At 42.9% G+C, this 19,928-nt stretch overlaps 1 protein-coding gene and 2 pseudogenes across 1 annotated transcript; 2 read left to right on the top strand and 1 right to left on the bottom strand.

The window, feature by feature from the left end:
* Positions 1–7,585: 7,585 nt before the first annotated feature.
* On the bottom strand, positions 7,586–9,028 carry LOC118999035 (elongation factor 1-alpha 1-like; annotated as a pseudogene).
* Positions 9,029–11,787: 2,759 nt separating this feature from the next.
* Positions 11,788–17,432, top strand: LOC118999036 (SLA class II histocompatibility antigen, DQ haplotype D alpha chain-like). Its single transcript, XM_037063366.1, has 5 exons — positions 11,788–11,952; positions 15,528–15,776; positions 16,198–16,479; positions 16,737–16,911; positions 17,087–17,432. Exons 1-4 carry the CDS (start codon positions 11,871–11,873, stop codon positions 16,889–16,891), a joined length of 768 nt encoding a protein of 255 aa, XP_036919261.1. The 5' UTR covers positions 11,788–11,870; the 3' UTR covers positions 16,892–16,911; positions 17,087–17,432.
* A 1,960-nt stretch (positions 17,433–19,392) lies between these two features.
* On the top strand, positions 19,393–19,486 carry LOC118999038 (uncharacterized; annotated as a pseudogene).
* The last annotated feature ends 442 nt before the right edge of the window (positions 19,487–19,928 follow it).

The following is a 19,928-nucleotide window of genomic DNA, read 5'->3' on the forward strand; positions in this document are numbered from 1 at the left end:
TGCCCAGCCTCAGCTTGCACACACAGCTGCAGACTACACCAAGCAGGAGAGAGCTGACACTCTTACACAGATCGCGCCCTCCCCCCGCCCCCCCAACCTGTAACCCCAAAGAAAGGGACAGCTATTTAATCAGAAACTATATATTATTGTAATTAAGCTGGGTCAGACCAAGACGGGAGGTGTAGGGGCAGGGGGGACATGCCCACAACTTTACCAGAACCCTGAACAGTGCCTCCCAGGTGAGGCCTCAAGGCCCCACCCTCTTGATCACCAAAGGAGCTCCCTCTAGAGGCAGGTGAAGGTGATACATGTGGTGTTGCCAGAAGTTGGACTGCCCATGCCGGACATTGAGCTGATAAAAAATCAGAGACGGATCCAGAAAGAAGTCAGAAGGTGAACACCTACAGCTGAGATGAACTTCACCTTGCTCTTCCCTCAGAACTTGCATGTGATTCTTTCTTCTTTTTCTCCTTTCATCTAGCCTTTTAATGTTTCTTCTTTTGCTTCAGTTGTGTTCCAACTAACTCACCACACTTGGTCCTTTATTTTTTATTCTTTTTATTTAGATTACATATATTTTTTCATATTATTGTTATTGCAAATCCCACATAGCACCCTTCCCTGGTTTTACTCCATTTTGCCTTCTTCCTGACCTTACTCGTTGTTGTAACTTTACCTTCTCGCAAGCTACACCAGGTTCCTACCCCTTACTCTTACTACTTCTCCTCCATCTATTCTTGCAAAAGCATTCTTCCTTTCTTAAATCAGCTGATATTCTTTCCCCCTCCCCCCACCTATATAATAGTCTTATTTCCTTTCCACCTTTATAAATTTTGACTAGTTGGGTGAGGATATCATGGTTATTGCTTTTCTTATCCTATTTTTCCACTATCGGTACTTCAAATCCCATAGGACATTCTCCCCTGTCTTGCTCCATTTACCTTCCCCTGCCCTTGATCAGTTGAGTTAAGAATTTCATTATTTCTTCCCACTTCTTAGCCTGAATTCTATTTCTTGCTCTTATTAGTTGTCTTCCACTATCCTCTCAAAATCATTTTCTTTTATTGTAGACATCTTTTATTGTAGACATCTTTTCTCTTGTGTATAACATTATTATTCCCTTTCCACCTTTATTAATCTTTGCTCAGCTATTGTTGCTAACAACCCTGCTGTGGATTTTCTGCAATTTTGTTCCTGTTGGTTCAATACCATTTTAATTTTTATTTCAAACCTCACAGCATTCTCTTACTCCATAAGAATGGAGTAAGAACCTCTTATTCTTACTCCATTTTTGTCATCACCCTCCCCTGTTTTACTTACATTTTAAATTTTATTCTCTTCCTTTCTTCACCTGGTTTCTATTCCCCACTCTTATTATTTATCCTCTTTCTTCCCACTCAAAATCAATTTTCCTTCTTTTAGTCATCTCATGTTCCCTTATTTCTATCTTATAATATTTTAATCTCACTCCACTTTTATTAATCTCTGTTCAATTGCTATTGATATTGCTGATAGGGTGTGGGGTGGGGAGGGTTCGCTGGTATGGGTTTGATATTCTGGTAATATTGCCTTCTTGACCAACACCTGTACAATAGCATACAAGACATGGCAGGAGCAAGGTACCCCTGCAAGATGCAAGAAATCCTACAAGACATACAAAACTCAGTGTGAGTATTTGAACTGGGCGTGCGTAGTGATTCTCGCTTAGATGCACGGTTCCACACTAAGAGCTGGAGAACATGGAGACACGGCTGATGGAACTGTGGGAGCCTAGCCAAGCACTGACGACTGGGAGAAGCCAGAATGCTGAACAGGAACCTGCCTAGTGAGGCTGCGGACTTCTATACTTTTCCTGAAAGACGGTACTTCTGACTGGCCTGGTTTGGTAAGGGGAGACAAGACTGTGTGTTTTGTGGGTGTTTGGTTTTAAGAGACTTTGGGACTTGAAAACAGAAAATTGCTATCATTCTAAATCTGTATACCTTTAAATAAATACTCCCTTCCCTTTTCACCTAACTCTTGCCCTGGGAGTTCATTTTTTGGTGATGGGCAATAAAACCCAAATGTGTTGCAGAACTGCACAGCCTGGCTTCTGCTACAATGTTGGAGATCTGAGCTTCCCTCTGAGTCTGGGAGCAGGGTGGCTGGGTTTAAGGTAGTGGTGGTTTGAAAGCAACATCTGGGTTGTCTAACATAATGGCCCTGCCATCTGCCAATACCCTCCTTTCTCCAAATGGGTAAAGCCCAAGTGCCAGGGAGAGCCTTCCAACCGGCACTGCAAATGGCCGTAACTGGGCTCGAGCGGCACGAAGCCCACACAACAGTGCACGCCAGCTCGACCTACCAGCGTTGGAGTCTGTCTGCTCCCCAGACCTGTTTCCTTTCACCAGCCAAGTGTTTCAGGTGGCTGGCTGACCCCTTGAGAAGGAGTGCAGGAAAAATCCCCAAGGAAAAGCTCTTGTCACCCGCTGGGAAGTCCCCACAGTCCCAGTCCTGGAGTTGGCCTGCCACAGACAGCTGGGACCTCAGCCCAGGCCCTCAGAGACTTGCCGAGGTCCACACTGACCCACTAGAGTAGCCAGACTGTACCCAGACAAAACAGAGGTTCAGCTGCCTGCCGCCATAAAAGCCAAACTTGTGAGGCAGGTGCTGGTGCAAGAGGAAAGAGGTTTATTCAGGTGCCACACAACCTGGGAGAATGGCGGACTCCCATCTCAAAGAACACGTAACATTTGTTAATATCCGTGCATCAAATAGAACAGCAGCAACTTGAAGACAAATGTAATAAGATACAATTGTTACACACTTTGATGAAAAACAATAAAGTAGACACAACAGTAAGGATTTAAGAAATTGAAACATAATCGGTAATGTAAAGTTTATACATATATATTGAACTATGTAGACCTGTAGGAGAAAAATATCTTCTTCACAAGTGCTCATGAGATACTTAGGAAAACTGACTACATATTATGTCATGAAGAATGCCATTACAATTTGATAAAATAGAAATGACCCACAGCATTCTCTGTATACCCAGTAGAAAGTAGAAAATAGTAACAAATGTTAACAAATGTTAATTTCTTCTTCTCTGTCTTTCAGCTTACTGTTTAAGTGCCCTGCTGCTTAAAAATTTAAGAACTTCTGAAAAATAACTCTTGGTTCAAAGGCAAATACAAAATAAAAAATTTTTACTTCTGCAGAAAATGATAATAAAAACATAACACATCAATGTGGTATTTAAAACCGTGTTTAGTCTAAAATTAATGATATCTCACAGACATAAACAATACTCAAATTTCTAACTCAAAAGTTACAAAGTGAATTAAACAGTAAGCTGAAAGGCAGACAATAAGAAATCGACGTGAAGCAGACGGCTGTCTCTGCCTCCCTACAGCATTCCTCAGTGTGGTGTTTCTTTCCGTCACAAATCTCTCCCTTTCTGCAGATACGGAGGTAACTATCCTTTCTGTTGAGGGCCTCTGCTATTATTTAAGCTCCTTTAGATCTTACCTTGGATCTGAAGTTGTACAGAATTGCTTTTCTTACACCCAGTCTTGTAGCTGCAGAAAGTTTCAAAACAACAGAATTGCAGACAAGAAGCTGCCTTCACTTCCTAGAAAGTTGTCCTCCCTCCCCCTGAGTACCTTCAGCTCCATCTGCTCTGATTTAAAAAATTATCCTTAGGTATTTGCAAAGGTGTTTTCCCAAAGATCAAGAGGACAGACGAGGAAGAGAACTAACAGTCTGGATAGCTCCATATTCCCCCATCTCAAAGGTAAAAATTAACACGTGGTTCGCACAGAGCCCAGGCAGGGAAAGCAGCCGCGTGGGTGGGGGTGCACCCCTGCACCTCCTTCTCTGCCTTCAGCGCTCACTCTGCACCTCACAAGCTCCACCATCTCTCGGGTGAGACATTCTCCCTGTCCACATGTGGCTATAGAGTTTTTAATGGCGTAGTTTTAGAAATAGTCTCTAGAAAGACTAATGTATAATCAACCTCCATTTTAAACACGATTTTAAAAGATACTTTTTTGTTTGAAGTATTTTTCAGAATTCCCAAACTTAATATATATGTGGATTATTTTTGTCTAGTATTGTCAGTAACTGAAACATTAGAATTCTACTTGTGTTATAATTTGTATTTTTAAAGTTCAGGTTCAATCACAATTTAAAATTCCTAGGTAAAATGGTCTAAGTATATATGTTGACATTTGCTTTAAAATACAGGGCATGATAAAAGTAGGTTTACAGTTGTACAAGCACAGAACACAGTTTATTCTCATAATGTTATTTATTAATTATTGTATTATTTCCCATAAAATAACTGTACACCTACTTTTACTCTACTTTCTATGTAATTTATTTGAAATTGCTTTTGAAGTTCTTATATAATATTATTTTTCATTTGTTTTACTGACTAATGCTAAGTAAAGATGCCTGCACAACAGATGCTTCAAGACTAGCACCTTAGGATTGGAGAGTTCCTGGGAAGAGGCCCAATCACCACTGGATGCAAAGAACATCATCTGTCTCCAGGCAGTCAGTTCAGTAACTTGATTCAGATGAAGTCAGAGCTTCATTCAGTTCAACTCACAAGCATCTGTTGATTCTATGCCATAATTTCAACATAAAGTCCTCATCAAATAACCTGTTCAGTTTAGCTGAAGGTTCCTTTGGACTAAGGTGGAAAGTAGAAATACACGTAAAGGTAATTTTGCATATTTTCCCTGAAAACCATCAGGGAGCAGTTTATTTAAGATAGTCATTTAAAGTCACTAGTTCACACATACAGGAGATGTTTATGGCAAAAAAAATATCGAGGGGAATTATATTTAATAAAAAACAGATTCATTATCTTTGCAAGGCCCATCTGTTTCATTGACTTTATTATTGTGAGAGGCCATGTGACCAAACACCAGTACACAAGCCCTTGCAGCACTCAGTCAGTCAGAGCAGTGTCCTGCTACACCAAGGGTGTGGGTTCCATCCCTGGTCTGGGCACCTACAGGAATCAACCAATGAATGCATAAATAAATGGGACAACACATTTCTCTCTCTCTCCCCCCACCCCCTACTTCCTGTTTTCCTTAAAATCAGTAAAGTTAATTAATTAATCAATTAATTTAAAATATGGAGGCACTCCAACTCTCACACACCAAGCTCAACAATCAGAAAACATTGTGGCAAATACAAAAATAACCACAAATACTTTGCAGCTCATTCTGTCAAGAAACGTAGTCTGTGAACCTACCTTTTGACCTGAGCCAGTACTGTGGCTTGCTTTGGCTGAGAGAATGTAGTGGAAGCAATGCTGTGAGTTCCAAGTTAGGCCTAGAAGCCCTACAGTTTTTCTCTTGTACCAGGGAGCCTTCCAGCACCTTCTGAATGAGCCTCAGTCAGCCTGCTGGACAACAAACCCACATGGAGAGAGGCCGAGCAGTCCCAGCTCAACCAGCTGAGGCTGCAGATAAGTGAGGGGCCCACCTGAGCCCAACCCAGAGCATGAAGATTGTCCAAATGGGCCTTGCACGAGTTATTGAATACGTTCTTACAGACTCATGAGAAAGTAACTGTTTGACGTTACTAAATTTTGGAGTAGATTGTTAGACAGAAAAATCTGACTGATGTAATCCTCTTCGAAGAAGTTCTACTTCCCCGTGACTTCTTGTGCTTCCGCGTCCCACACTCAGAGGCTGCCACGGGGAGGTCGGGTGCGTGAAGGAAAACGTACGTGAAGGCAGCTGCCTAGGCCTGATGCTATCAGTACCATTACCTTCATTAATAGTAGTTATTACATAGCAGTTATCACCTGGGAACACTTGCTGTGTGCCAGGCGCTGAACTGTATTTAAACCTTATAATTTGTAAATAGTTATAATTTCATGTCGTCATATAAACTATCATGTAGTAGTTTCCACCCCACTTTACAGGAAAGGACCCTAAGGCTCCCACATTTTGAGTGACTCGCCCAAGCTGATGCAACTGAGAAAAATCACAAGCAGTACTGAGCACTTACTTCTCTGACTCCAATGTCCATCCTCCTTTCACTTTGCTATTCCAGACTCTGCTATTGGTGTGAAGCATCTTTAACCGCTGCAAGAGAGGGGAGGTCTTGCATTTATGGTAAAATCTCACCCATGCATCATAACTAGGGTTGTATGAGTGCGAAGTAGTCAAAAGTCAGAACTAAAGAATTTGAAACTGTATGGATTTTTAGAGACTGTTATAAATGTAAATTAGAACTAATATGAGTGCTGTCTAAATAACTTCTTATGGGACTCTCAGCACTCCCCATTTATATCTACAATTTTAATTATGGAATAAATGGTATATAAATCAGTATTTTTAAGAAAATGTTCATTAAAATAATATTTTAAGCTCTAAATCTTATTTCCACCATTAATTTATTAAAGGGCTTTTAATTTTGCTGTTAGACAAAGGTAACAAATTAGTTTTTCTCAAAATGATACACCATTCCTCTGCCTGAATCTAATCCACTAATAATTTTACTTTATGTAAAAATTAGGAGCTGAAGGCAGAAGCAGCTAGAACGAGGTTTGTGGCGTGACTCTGGCTGAGCGGGGAGACGAGACCCAGAGTCAGGGTAGGGCCGAGAGCTCCTCTACCACCTCCTCGTGGCCGGCGATGACCTGCTTGGCCTTTCACTCCACCCGAGGACGTGAGATCTGAGGTTGGACCTTCAACTTCCCACTCAGGATACAATTCTGATCCTGCATATTTAACACCCTAACTTCCTAATTGAAGTTGAATTTTTAAACTATCTTTTCAACTTCCAGTATCATTTATTCTTCCTAGACTCTAGATACAATTAACTGTAGCCAGACAGTGCTCAATACTATTTGAGGCTCACTTTAAGTTCTTTAAACTAGCTCAGCATTTGTAAACATGAATTCACATTTCATTAAAAATGGAAACTAGAATTTGACATTAACAAAATTTACTCAATATTGATGTTAACTACAAAATTTTTATATGAAACTCATGGACTTAATATACCAGAATTTGGCCTTTATAAACTCGCTCACACATAAACAGTCATGTGTCCTAACCTGGTTAGTGTTGCACCAGGGACCCTCCCACAGCTTTTACCACCTACACAGATTCCTCTCCGAGGGACAAAGTGAAAAAGTTCCCATCGAAGGAAGAAAAAAAACCCTAACAGATTTACCCAGTTCTGAATCATCAGCAAATATAACACTAGAAATAGGTTATAGGCTACTCTTAAGTCTTTTATCCTAAATACTATTTAAAAAGTTACCGTGTTAAACAAAAGAATACACAGGTTTCTCACTAAACTTTTTTTAAATGGATCTCAAAATTCTGTGACAGATTTTGGTCAAGTTGTTTCCATCAAAAAGTACCTAACTTAATAACTAATAACTTAAAAACTGCCACACACACAAAAAACAAATGGTTCACAAAACATTCTCCTTTCCTTCTGAAGGTTTCACGATGCATTGTAGTCGTTAACCAGTCCTTTACTACTAACCTTGAGTGGCCAATGGAGACAAACCGTTCCTCACCACTGAGTAAGACTGAGTGGCAGGTGCTGGGGATAATATTCACTTCTGAGCTTTCTGGGCAGACTTGGTGACGTTGCCAGCTCCAGCCGCCTTCTTGTCCACTGCTTTGATGACACCACCAGCAACTGTCTGTCTCCTGTCACAAACAGCAAAGCGGCCCAGAGGAGGGTGGTCGGAGCAGCTCTCAGCACACGTGGGCTTGCCAGGAACCATATCGACGATGGCGGCATCGCCAGATTTCAAAAACTTTGGGCCGTCTTCCAGCTTTTTCCCAGAGTGACGATCAATCTTTTCCTTCAGCTGAGCAAATTCGCAAGCAATACGAGCTGTGTGACAGTCCAGCACAGGTGCACTTCCAGCACTGATGGGGCCTGGGTGGTTGAGGATAATCACTTGAGCTATGAAGCCAGCAGCTGCCATGGGTGGGTCATTTTTGCTGTCACCAGCCACATTGCCACGACAACCATCTTTGACAGACACGTTCTTGACGTTGAAGCCCACACTGTCCCCAGGAAGAGCTTCACTCAAAGCTTCATGGTGCATTTCAACAGACTTTACTTCAGGTGTAACACTGACAGGAGCAAAGGTGACCACCATGCCGGGTTCGAGAACACCTGTTTCCACTTGGCCCACAGGGACAGTACCAATGCCCCCAATTTTGTAGAGGCAGACACAAGGGCTTGTCAGTTGGATGAGTTAGTGGCAGGGTACAATCCAGAGCTTCAAACAGTGTGATTCCACTGGCACTGCCATCTTTTCAGGTGACTTTCTATTGCTTGAACCAAGGCAGGTTAGCACTTGGCTCCAGCACATTGTCGGCATTCCGACCAGAAATTGGCACAAATGCTACTGTGTCAGGGTTGTAGCCAATTTTCTTAATGTCGGTGCTGACTTCTTTAACAGTTTATGCATATCTCTTCTGGCTGTAGGGCGACTCAGTGGAATCCATTTTGTTAACACCAACAATCAGCTGTTTCACACCCAGTGTGTCAGCCAGAAGGGCACGCTCACGGGTCTGCCATTCCTGGAGATACCAGCTTCAAACTCACCAGCACCAGCAGCAACAATCAGGACAGCACAGTCAGCCTGAGATGTCCCTGTAATCATGTTCTTGATAAAGTCTCTGTCCTGGGGCATCAAGGATGGTCACATAACACTTGCTGGTTTCAAATTTCCACAGGGAAACATCAATGGTGATGCCATGCTCAGGTTCAACTTTCAGTTTATCCAAGACCCAGGCACACTTGAAGGGGCCCTTCCCCATCTCAGCTGCCTCCTTCTCAAAATTTTCAATGGTTCTTTTGTCGATCCCACCACATTGTAGATCAGACGGCCAGTGGTGGTACTCTTGCTGGAATCTACGTGTCCAATAACCACAATGTTGATGTAGGTCTTTTCCTTTCCCATTTTGGCTTTGATTCAGTGGTGGTTTTCTTGACACCTGTGTTCTGGTGGCAAACACATTGCAAAAAAGCAATAGGTGAAAATTTTGAATACCATCAAGAAAGGTTTCATTCATTTGCCAAGATCTTGAGTAGTTTCTGCAAGATACAAAGTGGGTAAGTCTGGGTCCAGGAAAAAGCATCAAAACATGTTATTTGCTGCAGGACAAGTGAGCACTACACGGTAAATGGAGCACATCTCAAGTGGAATCTCTTGATTCACAACGGCAGAGGCTAAAAAGAGTGACAAGGCCACCGACAGGGTCAGATATCCTTCCCAGTTTCTGCAGGGCACTGCATTCTGCATCCACACAGGAGACCTCCCTCCCCCAACAACGACTCATGGCTTGTCCTTGTCACATGTCATCTCTGCCACTTACTGGCTGTGTGAACCTGGGCAAATTCCTTCACCTCTCTGAGCTTCAAGGTCCTCCTTATAAAATAGGACTGATACTAAAGTATGGCAGGTGTATTTAAAGAGTCCTAAAAATTCATTCCAAGTGCAGTTTATGTTTGTTCCTCCCAACAACCTAAGGAGCAGCTGTCAATGCCGCCAGTCAAAGGCCCCCAAAGGCACCCCTGTGGATGAACTAGCTGATGTCATTGGTCATTGCAGTGAGGGAGAAAACTTACTCTGGGGAATTGTGAGGCATCTTAGTAAAGGGTGTTGGAAGCAAAGAAGCAAATTCAGTAGATGTCTATTAAAGGTGACTTTTGCAAGGAATTTGTTTACACAATTGTGGGGAACTAGGCAAGTTCGAGACCCACAGGGCTGACCAATCAGTGGGGCCGGCTGGGGCTCAGCACGGATGGAAGCTGCAGCCCAAAGTGGAATCTGTTCCCCCGGGGAAGCCTCAGCTCTGCCCTCGAGACTTCTGAACTAATCGGATCTGGCTGACTCCAATTATCCAGGATAACAATCTCTACACTTCAAGCTAACAGATTATGAACTTTAATTATATCTACAAAATATTAATGTTTAACATTGGGTAGTATAGTGGTGAGCACAGCTGCCTTTCAAAATATTAATGTTTGACTGAATAACTAGGGACTGTAACCTCCCTGACACATAAAACTGATCATTAAACTCACAAGTTTTGTGTTGGGTGATCTTGAGAAGGATTTAAGAAACAGGCTTTGTTCTTAATTAGATTCTGTTAGGAAATGGGTGGTGGGGTAGGGTAGTTCTATAATTGAGTATCTTAGTGAATCCTACCTGGAAGGAGGGAAGACAGTACTGGAGCCAAAGATTTAACTGGTTATTAAATTAGCAGCAGCAGTCACCCCAGGCTGGGTATCTCAGTTGGTTAGAGCATCGTCCTGATGCACCAACGTGCCAGGTTCAATCTCTGGTCAGGACACATACAAGAAGCAACCAATGAGTGTATAAATAAGTCGAACAACAAATTTCTCTCTCTCTCTCTCTCTCTCTCTCTCTCTCTCATCAATCAATAAAAATAGGTTTAAAGAAAAGAAGCAGTAGTCATTCATGTTATGTGGGAGAGAGGTGTGTTGTATTCAGACAGTCCTGAGTGACCTCATTTTCTGGGTTGACCCACCATAGCCACAGAGTGACTGTCCAACAGTGACATTCTGTTAAATTGCTTATGTCCAGCAAGAAAACACCAGAACCTCGCTGTGAGTACCAGGCCAGCTCCTGGTAACACCAGGCCTGGTTAATAGCACCAGGAAGCTCCCAGACGCAGGGCTTTTTTGCCTCCCACATCTTCATGTCACTGTCACCATGAGGTAAGAGAGACCGCTGAGAAACTGAGGGCCACCTGACAGGGACAGAGTGGCCGACTCCAAATGGAGCTCCCATTATCCATGGCTTCCATGACACACAGAAAATGAATTCTTCTGAAACAAAATATCTCCCTCCTGTGACTTTAGCTCATTCCCTAGTCCCTCACAAATATTTGAAAATTTCACGTGGCAGGATAAAGAATATGAAACAATCCAGTAAGGGAAAGAAATCAATCTTCTAAAACACAGCAACACCCTCATTATTTTACTTGACATTCTTAAATTTTAAAAAAATCATGGAGTGAGCCATCAGAGCTTTCTTTAATATGACTAATGTCCCCAAATTTCCTCTAAATGTACATAGGCAGCACCAAAACGCAGAGTGTGAAGAGGACTCAAGGCAGGAAAAATTCAAATGCAAGACCATGTGGCTACCATAGGCAGCACTACATTGTAACTCCTTTTATTGCCCCAGGTGCAAATATTGGACCTTTTGAGAGTATAAGAAATAATAATAATAACTTAATCAACACAATTCATATGAGTAGAAAAGGCAAAAGTATTCATTGGCTACCACAGGCAGTGATTCCCTTGATGAGTGAGTGGGTCAGCTCAAAATTTGGAGTCTGTCTGCACTGTGGATACAAAAAGAAAGACGGCTAAGCCACACATGGAGACCAGGGAATGGGGAGTGGGCTGGGCTGTCAGGGAGGGGAACCAGCTCAGGGGAATCCTTAAAGGTTGTAACACAGAAAATCCTGAAAGACACCATATTAGTAATGACCGCATCTATCCATGAGGCTGCTCAGAAATTCCCACCCCTGTTGCCACCAGCAGGCATACGCAATGGAGAGAAGACTGTGATTTAATGGCCTCCCTCCTTTCACAGGAAACTCCCTCAGGTCCACTCGGAGTGGAGGCTGCGTCAGAACCAGGGGATTTCCCAGTCCCTGCCTGGCCTCTGCTACAAACTTTCCAACTGGCAACTGAAGTGTCACCATAGGGGATTTTTCTGATTGGCCAGATCCTGATCTATAGAGTTTGGTTTGCATGTTTTTAGATTTCTTTCTCAGTTCCATCCTCACCATTGCTCTACAACTTAGAACAGCACCTGCTGAGACCACCTCGAGAAGAGGATGATCCTAAACAGAGCTCTGATTTGGGGGAACTTCGCCCTGATCTCCATGATGAGTCTCTGTGGAGGTGAAGACATTGTGGGTGAGTGCACTGCAAAGTGATGTGGGGACTAGACTGGGGAAACAGAATTGGAGGGTAAAAGAGGTGGATTTGCTTTGGATAGTAGATAGTCCTCAAAGGCATTCTTAATTGAAGTGGATCCAAAAATTATGGTCCTTCCCTGTTTTTAAAACCAGAGCCCCCAGCATTATGCTAAGTGAAATAAGCCACACAGTGAGGGACAAATACCATATGATCTCACCTTTAACTGGAACATAGCCAACAAAGGAAACAAGCAAGCAGAATATAACCAGAGACATTGAAATTAAGAACAATCTAACAATAACTAGAGGGAAGGGGCGAGGGTACAATGCAAGGAAGGGTGTTTAGGAACTACCATGAAGGACTCATGGACAAAACCAACGGGGAGGGTGGAAGGAAGGGAGGGAGGTGGGTTTGGCTGGAGTCAGGGGGAATGGTGGGGGAAAATGCAGACAACTATAACTGAACAAGAATAAAACAATCTTTACAAAAATTAAAAAATTAAATTTATATTAAAAATAATAAAATGAGAGCCACAACCCAGTCCCTTTGCTACCCATGCTGTTGCAGCACACTGCACCGAGGACATTGCTGTGCTTCTGACATTGGATCCTGAGTACATGAGGATCTGTACTGCCAGGCTCTGTGGCACTCATGCACGATTGCCTCAGATATTAGGGATGTTTTCATGAGTGGATGTTTTGTTACTGAAAATTCATGAACTATGGCTCCTAGATTTTGCTGAACCACTTTTTGAGCTTTTTATACATTTCTCCAGTAGTTTATCTTGGGGCAAAGAGTTCTGTGAATCATGAATACTAAGTAGCTGTAAAAAAAAGGGTTCTTTTCTTTTTCTCAGATCTACATACACTTCCATGCTAAGAACCGGCACGGGTGGGGGTGGTCCTCACTTAATCTCAGTTACTTCTTATGTGTCACTCACAAATAATCAAGTAAAATAGGTATATAGACATACTTCCTAAGTAAAGAAGACCTATAATTCTCAATGATATTCTTATTATTCCTATTACAGGTTAGCTTCATAATTTTTATTAATAGAAAATATATTTATCCTAAAATTGAGAACTTTATGATGAAAACCTGGTGAATTAAATTATATTCATCTCAAATCGTCAGCCAAAATAGCCTGTTCTTCACCCCATCAAAGGGAGTGTAAGAGGAAGAATGGGCGAGCACTGAGTCACCATTTGGTTCCCTGGGCCCCTCCACCTCTGTTGTTTACCTCTTCCCACCCTCTGTCCCCACTTCCCTTCATCCCCCTTTCTTTCCCAGATCGATCTCTAGCTCTTTCTCCTACTGTTTCACTGGCATGAAGAGAGGGTTTGTAAAAACCAAAGCAGAAAAGACAAATCATTCAAAGGGGAGGTGAAATAGAGGTTAGTTACTCTAACCCTCAGCGACTTTGTTAACCATGGCTGCTCCCCTTCCTTCTTCATTGGGCAGCAGAAGTGTGACCTGCTTCTCCAGAGCACGTCCAAATTTCCCGCCCACCCTCACACCAGGGCGCCCTGGTCAGGCTCAACTTACCCATTAACACAGTGGGCACCAGGCCAAGGGCCTGAGATGCCTGTAGGGCCCCATGAAAATACTTAAATTTCTTTTTAAATTAGAAGAAAAAGTGGACTTTTAGGGTAGAAGAAACTATTTTAATTTAGCCTGGATTATATTTGTCTTTATACCAATATGGTCATAAAATATGACTTTTTAAGTTTTATGGGGGAAAAAGGGTGCCACTTAAGCATCAGTTCTTAGGGATCACATATAATGCAGCCCTGGTCACCTCTGAGTCTACTTTTTACAGGATTCTGCTACCCTTGTGTCTGTCGGTCTTCCCCCAAATCTCTGATCATCAAGAATAGCAATCAATACGCATTCAGTACACAGTTTGAGGGCACAGAAAGCTAAGTGTTGGGAATTTAAAGATGAGAGTCACACTGTCTGCCCCCTAGAGGGTGCTCAGATTAGTGGCGGAGACTGTGGTGCAGGGGAGCAGGACAGGGGTCCCAGGGAGGCTGGAACTGTGAAAGTGGATTAGTTCCAGCTGGCCCAGCAGTGCGACATTCTACAGCAACAGCTGGCTGCTCAGGACAAGTACCAGATGAAAAGAATAACCCCATATATTCGTGTTTGAAAAAGGAGTCAGAAGATTCATTACCAGGATAAGGAGGCTTTGCTGGAGGGCCTTTTAAGAGACCAACCAAGTGGGTCATGCTGGGTGGGGATGAGGAACAGATACACTTATAAAGAAGGACATTTGGATGGAGGGGATGGAGACCATAACGTGGTCAAAAATATGTTTAATGGCAGAAACTAGCTAAAAAGTTAGTAACTAAGCAAAAACCTCCAAAATGAACTGGATGTGTCCAGAAAATCCTAAAAGATCATTTCAGGGAGAAAAACAGACCTTTGTAAAGACCCGGAACATGAAAGGATAATGTCATTTGGTCCGACTGCAGATGAGGTATCTGTGGAGGACTCAGCATAGCACGCCGCACTGGCTCCTTTACTCACCTGCCGCCCCCCCCATTGGATAAGCTCCCTGATGGCAGAGACAATGCGTGATGCATGTTTCACTCCCTGCTCCTCGCAATGTCCGAAACCCTGCTGGCACTCAGTGAACAAGGAAGGGTGGGAGGAGGAAATGCTGACAACTCAGATGTGTCTGGACCAATTGTTCAGTCAGGCTCATCTGGAGAGTCAGCCTGTGGCTGCCCATCTGCTTTCCACCCTCAGAGAAGTGCAGGGCCAGGATGTGCCCTGGGTCCTCAACAAATGCCAAGTGCTGAGGCAGAGAAAGGAGAGGTTTAATAATGTCCTTCAAGGAAAAAAGTGGGTAAGACATAACAAATCCAAAATCTAATAGAATTTTCACTTTTATCTTAGAGGAAATTGGGTTCTCTCCTTTAAGAATCACAATTGTTACACAGAGAACTTAGATGCGTCATTTATGTTTTATATAGTTTGTAATATTGTCACTGTCCTTATCATACTTTCTTATACCCTAAAGTAGTTAAAGAAACTTAAGATAATAAGATCTTGAGTGCTCTCCTTGGTTTAAAAGAAAAAGGGAGAAAGGACTCTTTGTATAGAAGGATCCTGCTCTGAGCCAGGTCTGAGGGGACAGAAACAACAATGAATGTGCTACATTAACTGATGAAGAAATTAAATGAGAGAAAAACTTATTAAACAGATTCTCTGAGAAGCTGAATGTCTGGGAAGCAAAGCTAATGCCGCAATCATTCATTCATTCTTTATTTCATTCCACCACAGTATCTATCATAAGCCCACGTCGTACCAGGCACTGCGCTGGGCTGGCAGGGAACAGAAGTAAACAAGCCTGTGAGATTCTGTTTCTGGGAAACCTACATTAGAATGGAAAGGCAGGCTGGAGTCTAATTGGACAACCAAGGGGAGGAAGCAGGCGTTGGGAATTGTCTATAACCTCTGCGGAGGGTGGAGATCAAAATGTTTTAGAGTCAGTTTGTTCTGTCACTTGGTTTAATAAGATCCTTTTCTCTCCATTTTCCACCTCCCTGCTCCCCACCCCCAATCAGCTGACCACGTTGCTCTCTATGGCACAAGCGTCTACCAGTCCTACAGTGACTCTGGCCAGTTCACTTTTGAATTTGACGGAGACGAGGAGTTCTTCGTGGACCTGCAGAAGAAGGAGACTGTCTGGCGGCTGCCTGAGCTCAGCACATTCAGCAGTTTTGACCCACAGGGTGGACTGAGAAACGTGGCTACAGAAAAATACAACTTGGATATCATGATTAAACGTTCCAACTCTACTGCGGCTGTCAATGGTATGTGTCCACCAATCTGGCTCTTCACCAAATGAATCTGCCCCTTCATACCAGGCCTCACTCCCTTCTTGCCTCTAATAGATACCCTTCACTACTCTATAAAATTCTCTCCTTTCCAAGGAGTCCCCAGATCTTCTCACGGTAATTGCTGAACCCTCATCCTCCCACTTCCTACAAATCACGTTTCTATGTAATACAAAGATTCTTGCTCCCATTTTATGATCCTTGAATCCTTCAAGGACAGGTGCCGTAGACCTCCTACCTTAGCAAGCAGGCCCTCAGAGGATGAAGCACAGGCAGTGTGTAACTGTTCACAAGCAGAATGGAACACGGTGGTGGGTGGGCTCCTCCAGGATGCAATGGGAACCCTCAGGGCAGTGCTATTTGCAATTCTAATTCTAGCCCTGTTTCCTCATCATAGAGGTTCCTGAAGTGACTGTGTTTCCCAAGTCTCATGTGGAGCTGGGTCAGCCCAACACCCTCATCTGTGCCGTGGACAACATCTTCCCTCCTGTGGTCAACATCACATGGCTAAGCAATGGGCACCCAGTCACAGAGGGTGTTTCTGAAACCAGCTTCCTGTCCAAGAATGATCATTCCTTCCTCAAGATCAGCTACCTCACCTTCCTCCCTTCTGCCGACGACATTTATGACTGCAGGGTGGAGCACTGGGGCCTGGATGGGCCACTTCTGAAACACTGGGGTGTGTGTGAGTTCCATGTGTGTCGGTGCCTTCTTTTCTCTGTCAGGTCAGAACATCCTGCCTTTTAGCTTCTAAACCTCATATCCCAAAGCTTGTTTTCTACACTTCAAGGATTTCTAATGATATTCCCTATTATTCTCCCTAAACATGGCACAAAATCTTTGTAGAGCCAACACCACCCCCCTTCCTTCCCATCTTACACACAGGCATGTGAATCAACCTTCTACATTCTGACCTCCACAACTTCACTTTTACAGAGCCTGAGATCCCAGCTCTCATGTCCGAGCTGACAGAGACTGTGGTCTGCGCCCTGGGGCTGGCCGTTGGCCTCGTGGGCATCGTGGTGGGCACCGTCTTCATTATCCAGGGCCTGCGCCCAGGGGGTGGCTCCAGACACCCAGGGCCCTTGTGAGTTGCACTCCAGGAGGGAAGGTAAGGATTCAGCTTTGGTAGAACTGGGACCTGGAGACACAGTACAGGAGGAATGAAAGTGGGGAGAGGTTGTGGGCACAGTTGTGTTTGAAAAGCTGTAGAACTGTAAAACAGCATGAAGCTATCACAGGATCCCCTACGACCTACGGATCTCATGTCCACCCTGTTATTGCAGGTGCACTGACAGTCTTTGAGAAGAGTGGACGTGCTAGATGACCGAGCACTGTTCTCTGACCAAGTTCATCGTTTTCTGTCTCTCCTCCAATACCCTTCCTCTTATCTCTTCTCTGGGACTCCAGCTGCTATTCTCTCAGAGCTCACAAACCGCTGCAGTTTGCCCCTCATCTCCTGCTATTTTTTCTTCTCTCAGTCATTACCTACCATTGGAATCCCTGTGATATTCCATCCATCTACCTAATTCCTTGCTACCCTGATGTCCATGGCAGCAATAAATCCCCTTTATGAGGTCTTTCATTGAATTTTTTCCTTTCTTTTAACACAGGGCTGACTAGGACCATGGCTAAAAATGGCAAACTCTTATGCTTCAGGCCCCTTTGACTTTATTTTCCAGATCGTATTTCATGCTCAGTAACACAGGAGCAACCGAATATAGCTTGATAATACTTTGATATCTTAGATGGGGTTAAGATTTCTCTCTTACCCTCACTGGTGTGGCTCAGTGGGATCCCTATGAACCCAAGGGTCACTGGTCCAATTCCTGGTTGGGGCACATGCCTGAGTTATAGGCCAGGTCCCCAGTTGGGGATATGCTAGAAGTAACCAATCGATGTTTCTGTCACATATCAATGTTTCTCTCCCTTTCTTCCCCCTCTCTAAAAAATGAAATAAATAAAATATTTTAAAAAAATATTTCTTTCTTCATGTGGTTTCCACCCTTGGCCACTGCCACTCACCCCCCCCCCATTTGAGGCATCAATAAAAATAATATGTACCCTGTGCCATAGGTGTACATCTGTTATAGTAGCAGCATAAAGAACAAGAGGGAAGTCCATACTTACTGTAATACAGCTTTTAAAAGTTATGACAGAGAAGAGAGAAAATTTGAATTTCAAAAGTACCAAATGTAAAAATTTTGGTATTAAAAAGTAAAAATAAATTCCACAACTTTAAATTTATAAGAAAATGAATGATAATAGAAGCTTTCCTCTCTCCTCTTTCCCCTTGAGGAGATAGGAATTCTCTAGGCAGGAGAATAAATGGAAGTTAAGCAGGGAAGCATCAGAATACGACACTAATGCATGTATCTGAGAAGGAATAAACACTTTGTCTACTTAAGCTTGGTAACAAATGGAAAGCAATGGGAGTAAAAACCACAGATATATTTTGGGTCCTTAGAATACAGATGTAGTTTGCCTCACCTCCCAGATGAAGTCCTACTATATAGCCAGGTAGATTTTCCTGCGCCACCACAGTATGTTAGGGACAGGAGGGGGAATGTGGCTGCAGGGTGTGTCCAGGCAGATAAGCTGAAGCCAGGCCCACTGGATCCCTGGGTGTCCCTGTGCACCCTGGGAGCAGCAGATCAGCCCAATATGCCCAACCCCCTGGCCCTCTCTGCTCCTGGCTATGGAAGCATGAGCCTCTGAGAGAGAAAGCATTGTGGGGCAGGGTGGTGTGGGGGAGCAGGTCAGCAGGGATGAAGAACAACATGGTTAAGATAATGTAGCAAGCAGTAGCTATGGGTGCTGGATCCTCCTTTAGATTCAGTCTCCCAGTGGAAACCCTTACAGAAGAAATGGAGCAACAGAATGGATTCTCTGGATGTTCTTTTTTTTTTTAATTTTAATTATTTATATTTAGAGGAGAAGGGAAGGAGAGAGGGATAGAAATATCAATGTATGGTTGCCTCTCGTGGGTCCCCTGCTGGGAACTGGCCTGCAACTCAGGCATGTGCCCTGACTGGGAATTGAACTGGTTCGCAGGCCTGCACTCAATCCACTGAGCTACACCAGCCAGGGCCTCTTTGGATGTTCTGAATGTGTCCAAGGCCTTACTCTCGAGAATGTATGTGACCTGACTTGAAGCCATTTTGCCTTTTGAATCATGTTCAGCACGTTGCCTCAGTCTTCCCAGTCTAATTACTGAGTCCATGCATTACGTGGGTTATAATGTAATGACATCATAAAAGGGTTATAAAATGTATGAGGTTGTCCCTGTTCATGTCACATGCCTCAGTGAGCTTGAAATGTAACTGGGGGAAAAAGATAAATACTAACATAGTAAATGATACAGAATAGTTCAGTACAAAGAAACCTAAATTCAAATCCAGGACTCGGTACCTTATAGCTGGTATTCTAAACTCTGTAACACTAGGAAGTGTCTAATATTCTGAGCCATATTTTTCTCACTCACAATGTGGGAATGATAATACCATGCAGAGGTATTGCCAGAATTTGAATAATCTTAATATACAAGCAGTGCCTTAGAGATCACATGCAAATACACAAGAAAACATTGCTAGTTCTTGCTTGGGCAACACATACACTAAAATTGGAACCGTACAGAGATTAGCATGAAGGATGACTTGTAAAGTCAAGAAGTGTTTCATATTTTTATATAAATGTCTAACCACTATCTTGTGCATCTGAAATTAATATAAGATAATATGGAATGTCAACTGTAATTAAAAAATAAAAACTTTAAAAAAGTAAACATTACTAGTTATATACATAATTAATTTGTTAAAAACAATGTACCATATTATATGAAAAGCACATTTGCTTTTTGATCCCTTTAACAATTGAGGAGATTCAAACATGGAGGTATCGATGAATTTTTTTTCATGCATTAATTGGAGGAATTTTTCCTCACTGGAATGAGAGAGACTAAGATTGGGTTAAACTGAGACAATAGATAGGGTATAATAGTCAGCGACATATTACTGGTGAAGAGGTTGCTAAGAGAACTTTTAGACCAAAAAGTTATAATTATGACTTTAAGTTTTTACTCTGAGATAAAAGATACATCCCTTCCTTATGGCCCATAAACTTTTAGTC

The sequence above is a fragment of the Sturnira hondurensis genome, unplaced genomic scaffold, assembly GCF_014824575.4.
Source record: "Sturnira hondurensis isolate 20B ecotype Veracruz unplaced genomic scaffold, ASM1482457v3 Scaffold0014435, whole genome shotgun sequence".
Classification (NCBI taxonomy): domain Eukaryota; kingdom Metazoa; phylum Chordata; class Mammalia; order Chiroptera; family Phyllostomidae; genus Sturnira; species Sturnira hondurensis.

Excerpts from the sequence above, each read along its gene's own strand:
- LOC118999036 (XM_037063366.1), top strand. The coding sequence starts at position 11,871 with ATGATCCTAAACAGAGCTCTGATTTGGGGGAACTTCGCCCTGATCTCC. Across the intron at positions 11,953-15,527 it reads TGGAGGTGAAGACATTGTGG|CTGACCACGTTGCTCTCTAT; the intron begins GTGAGTGCACTG and ends ACCCCCAATCAG. Across the intron at positions 16,480-16,736 it reads GCCACTTCTGAAACACTGGG|AGCCTGAGATCCCAGCTCTC; the intron begins GTGTGTGTGAGT and ends TCACTTTTACAG.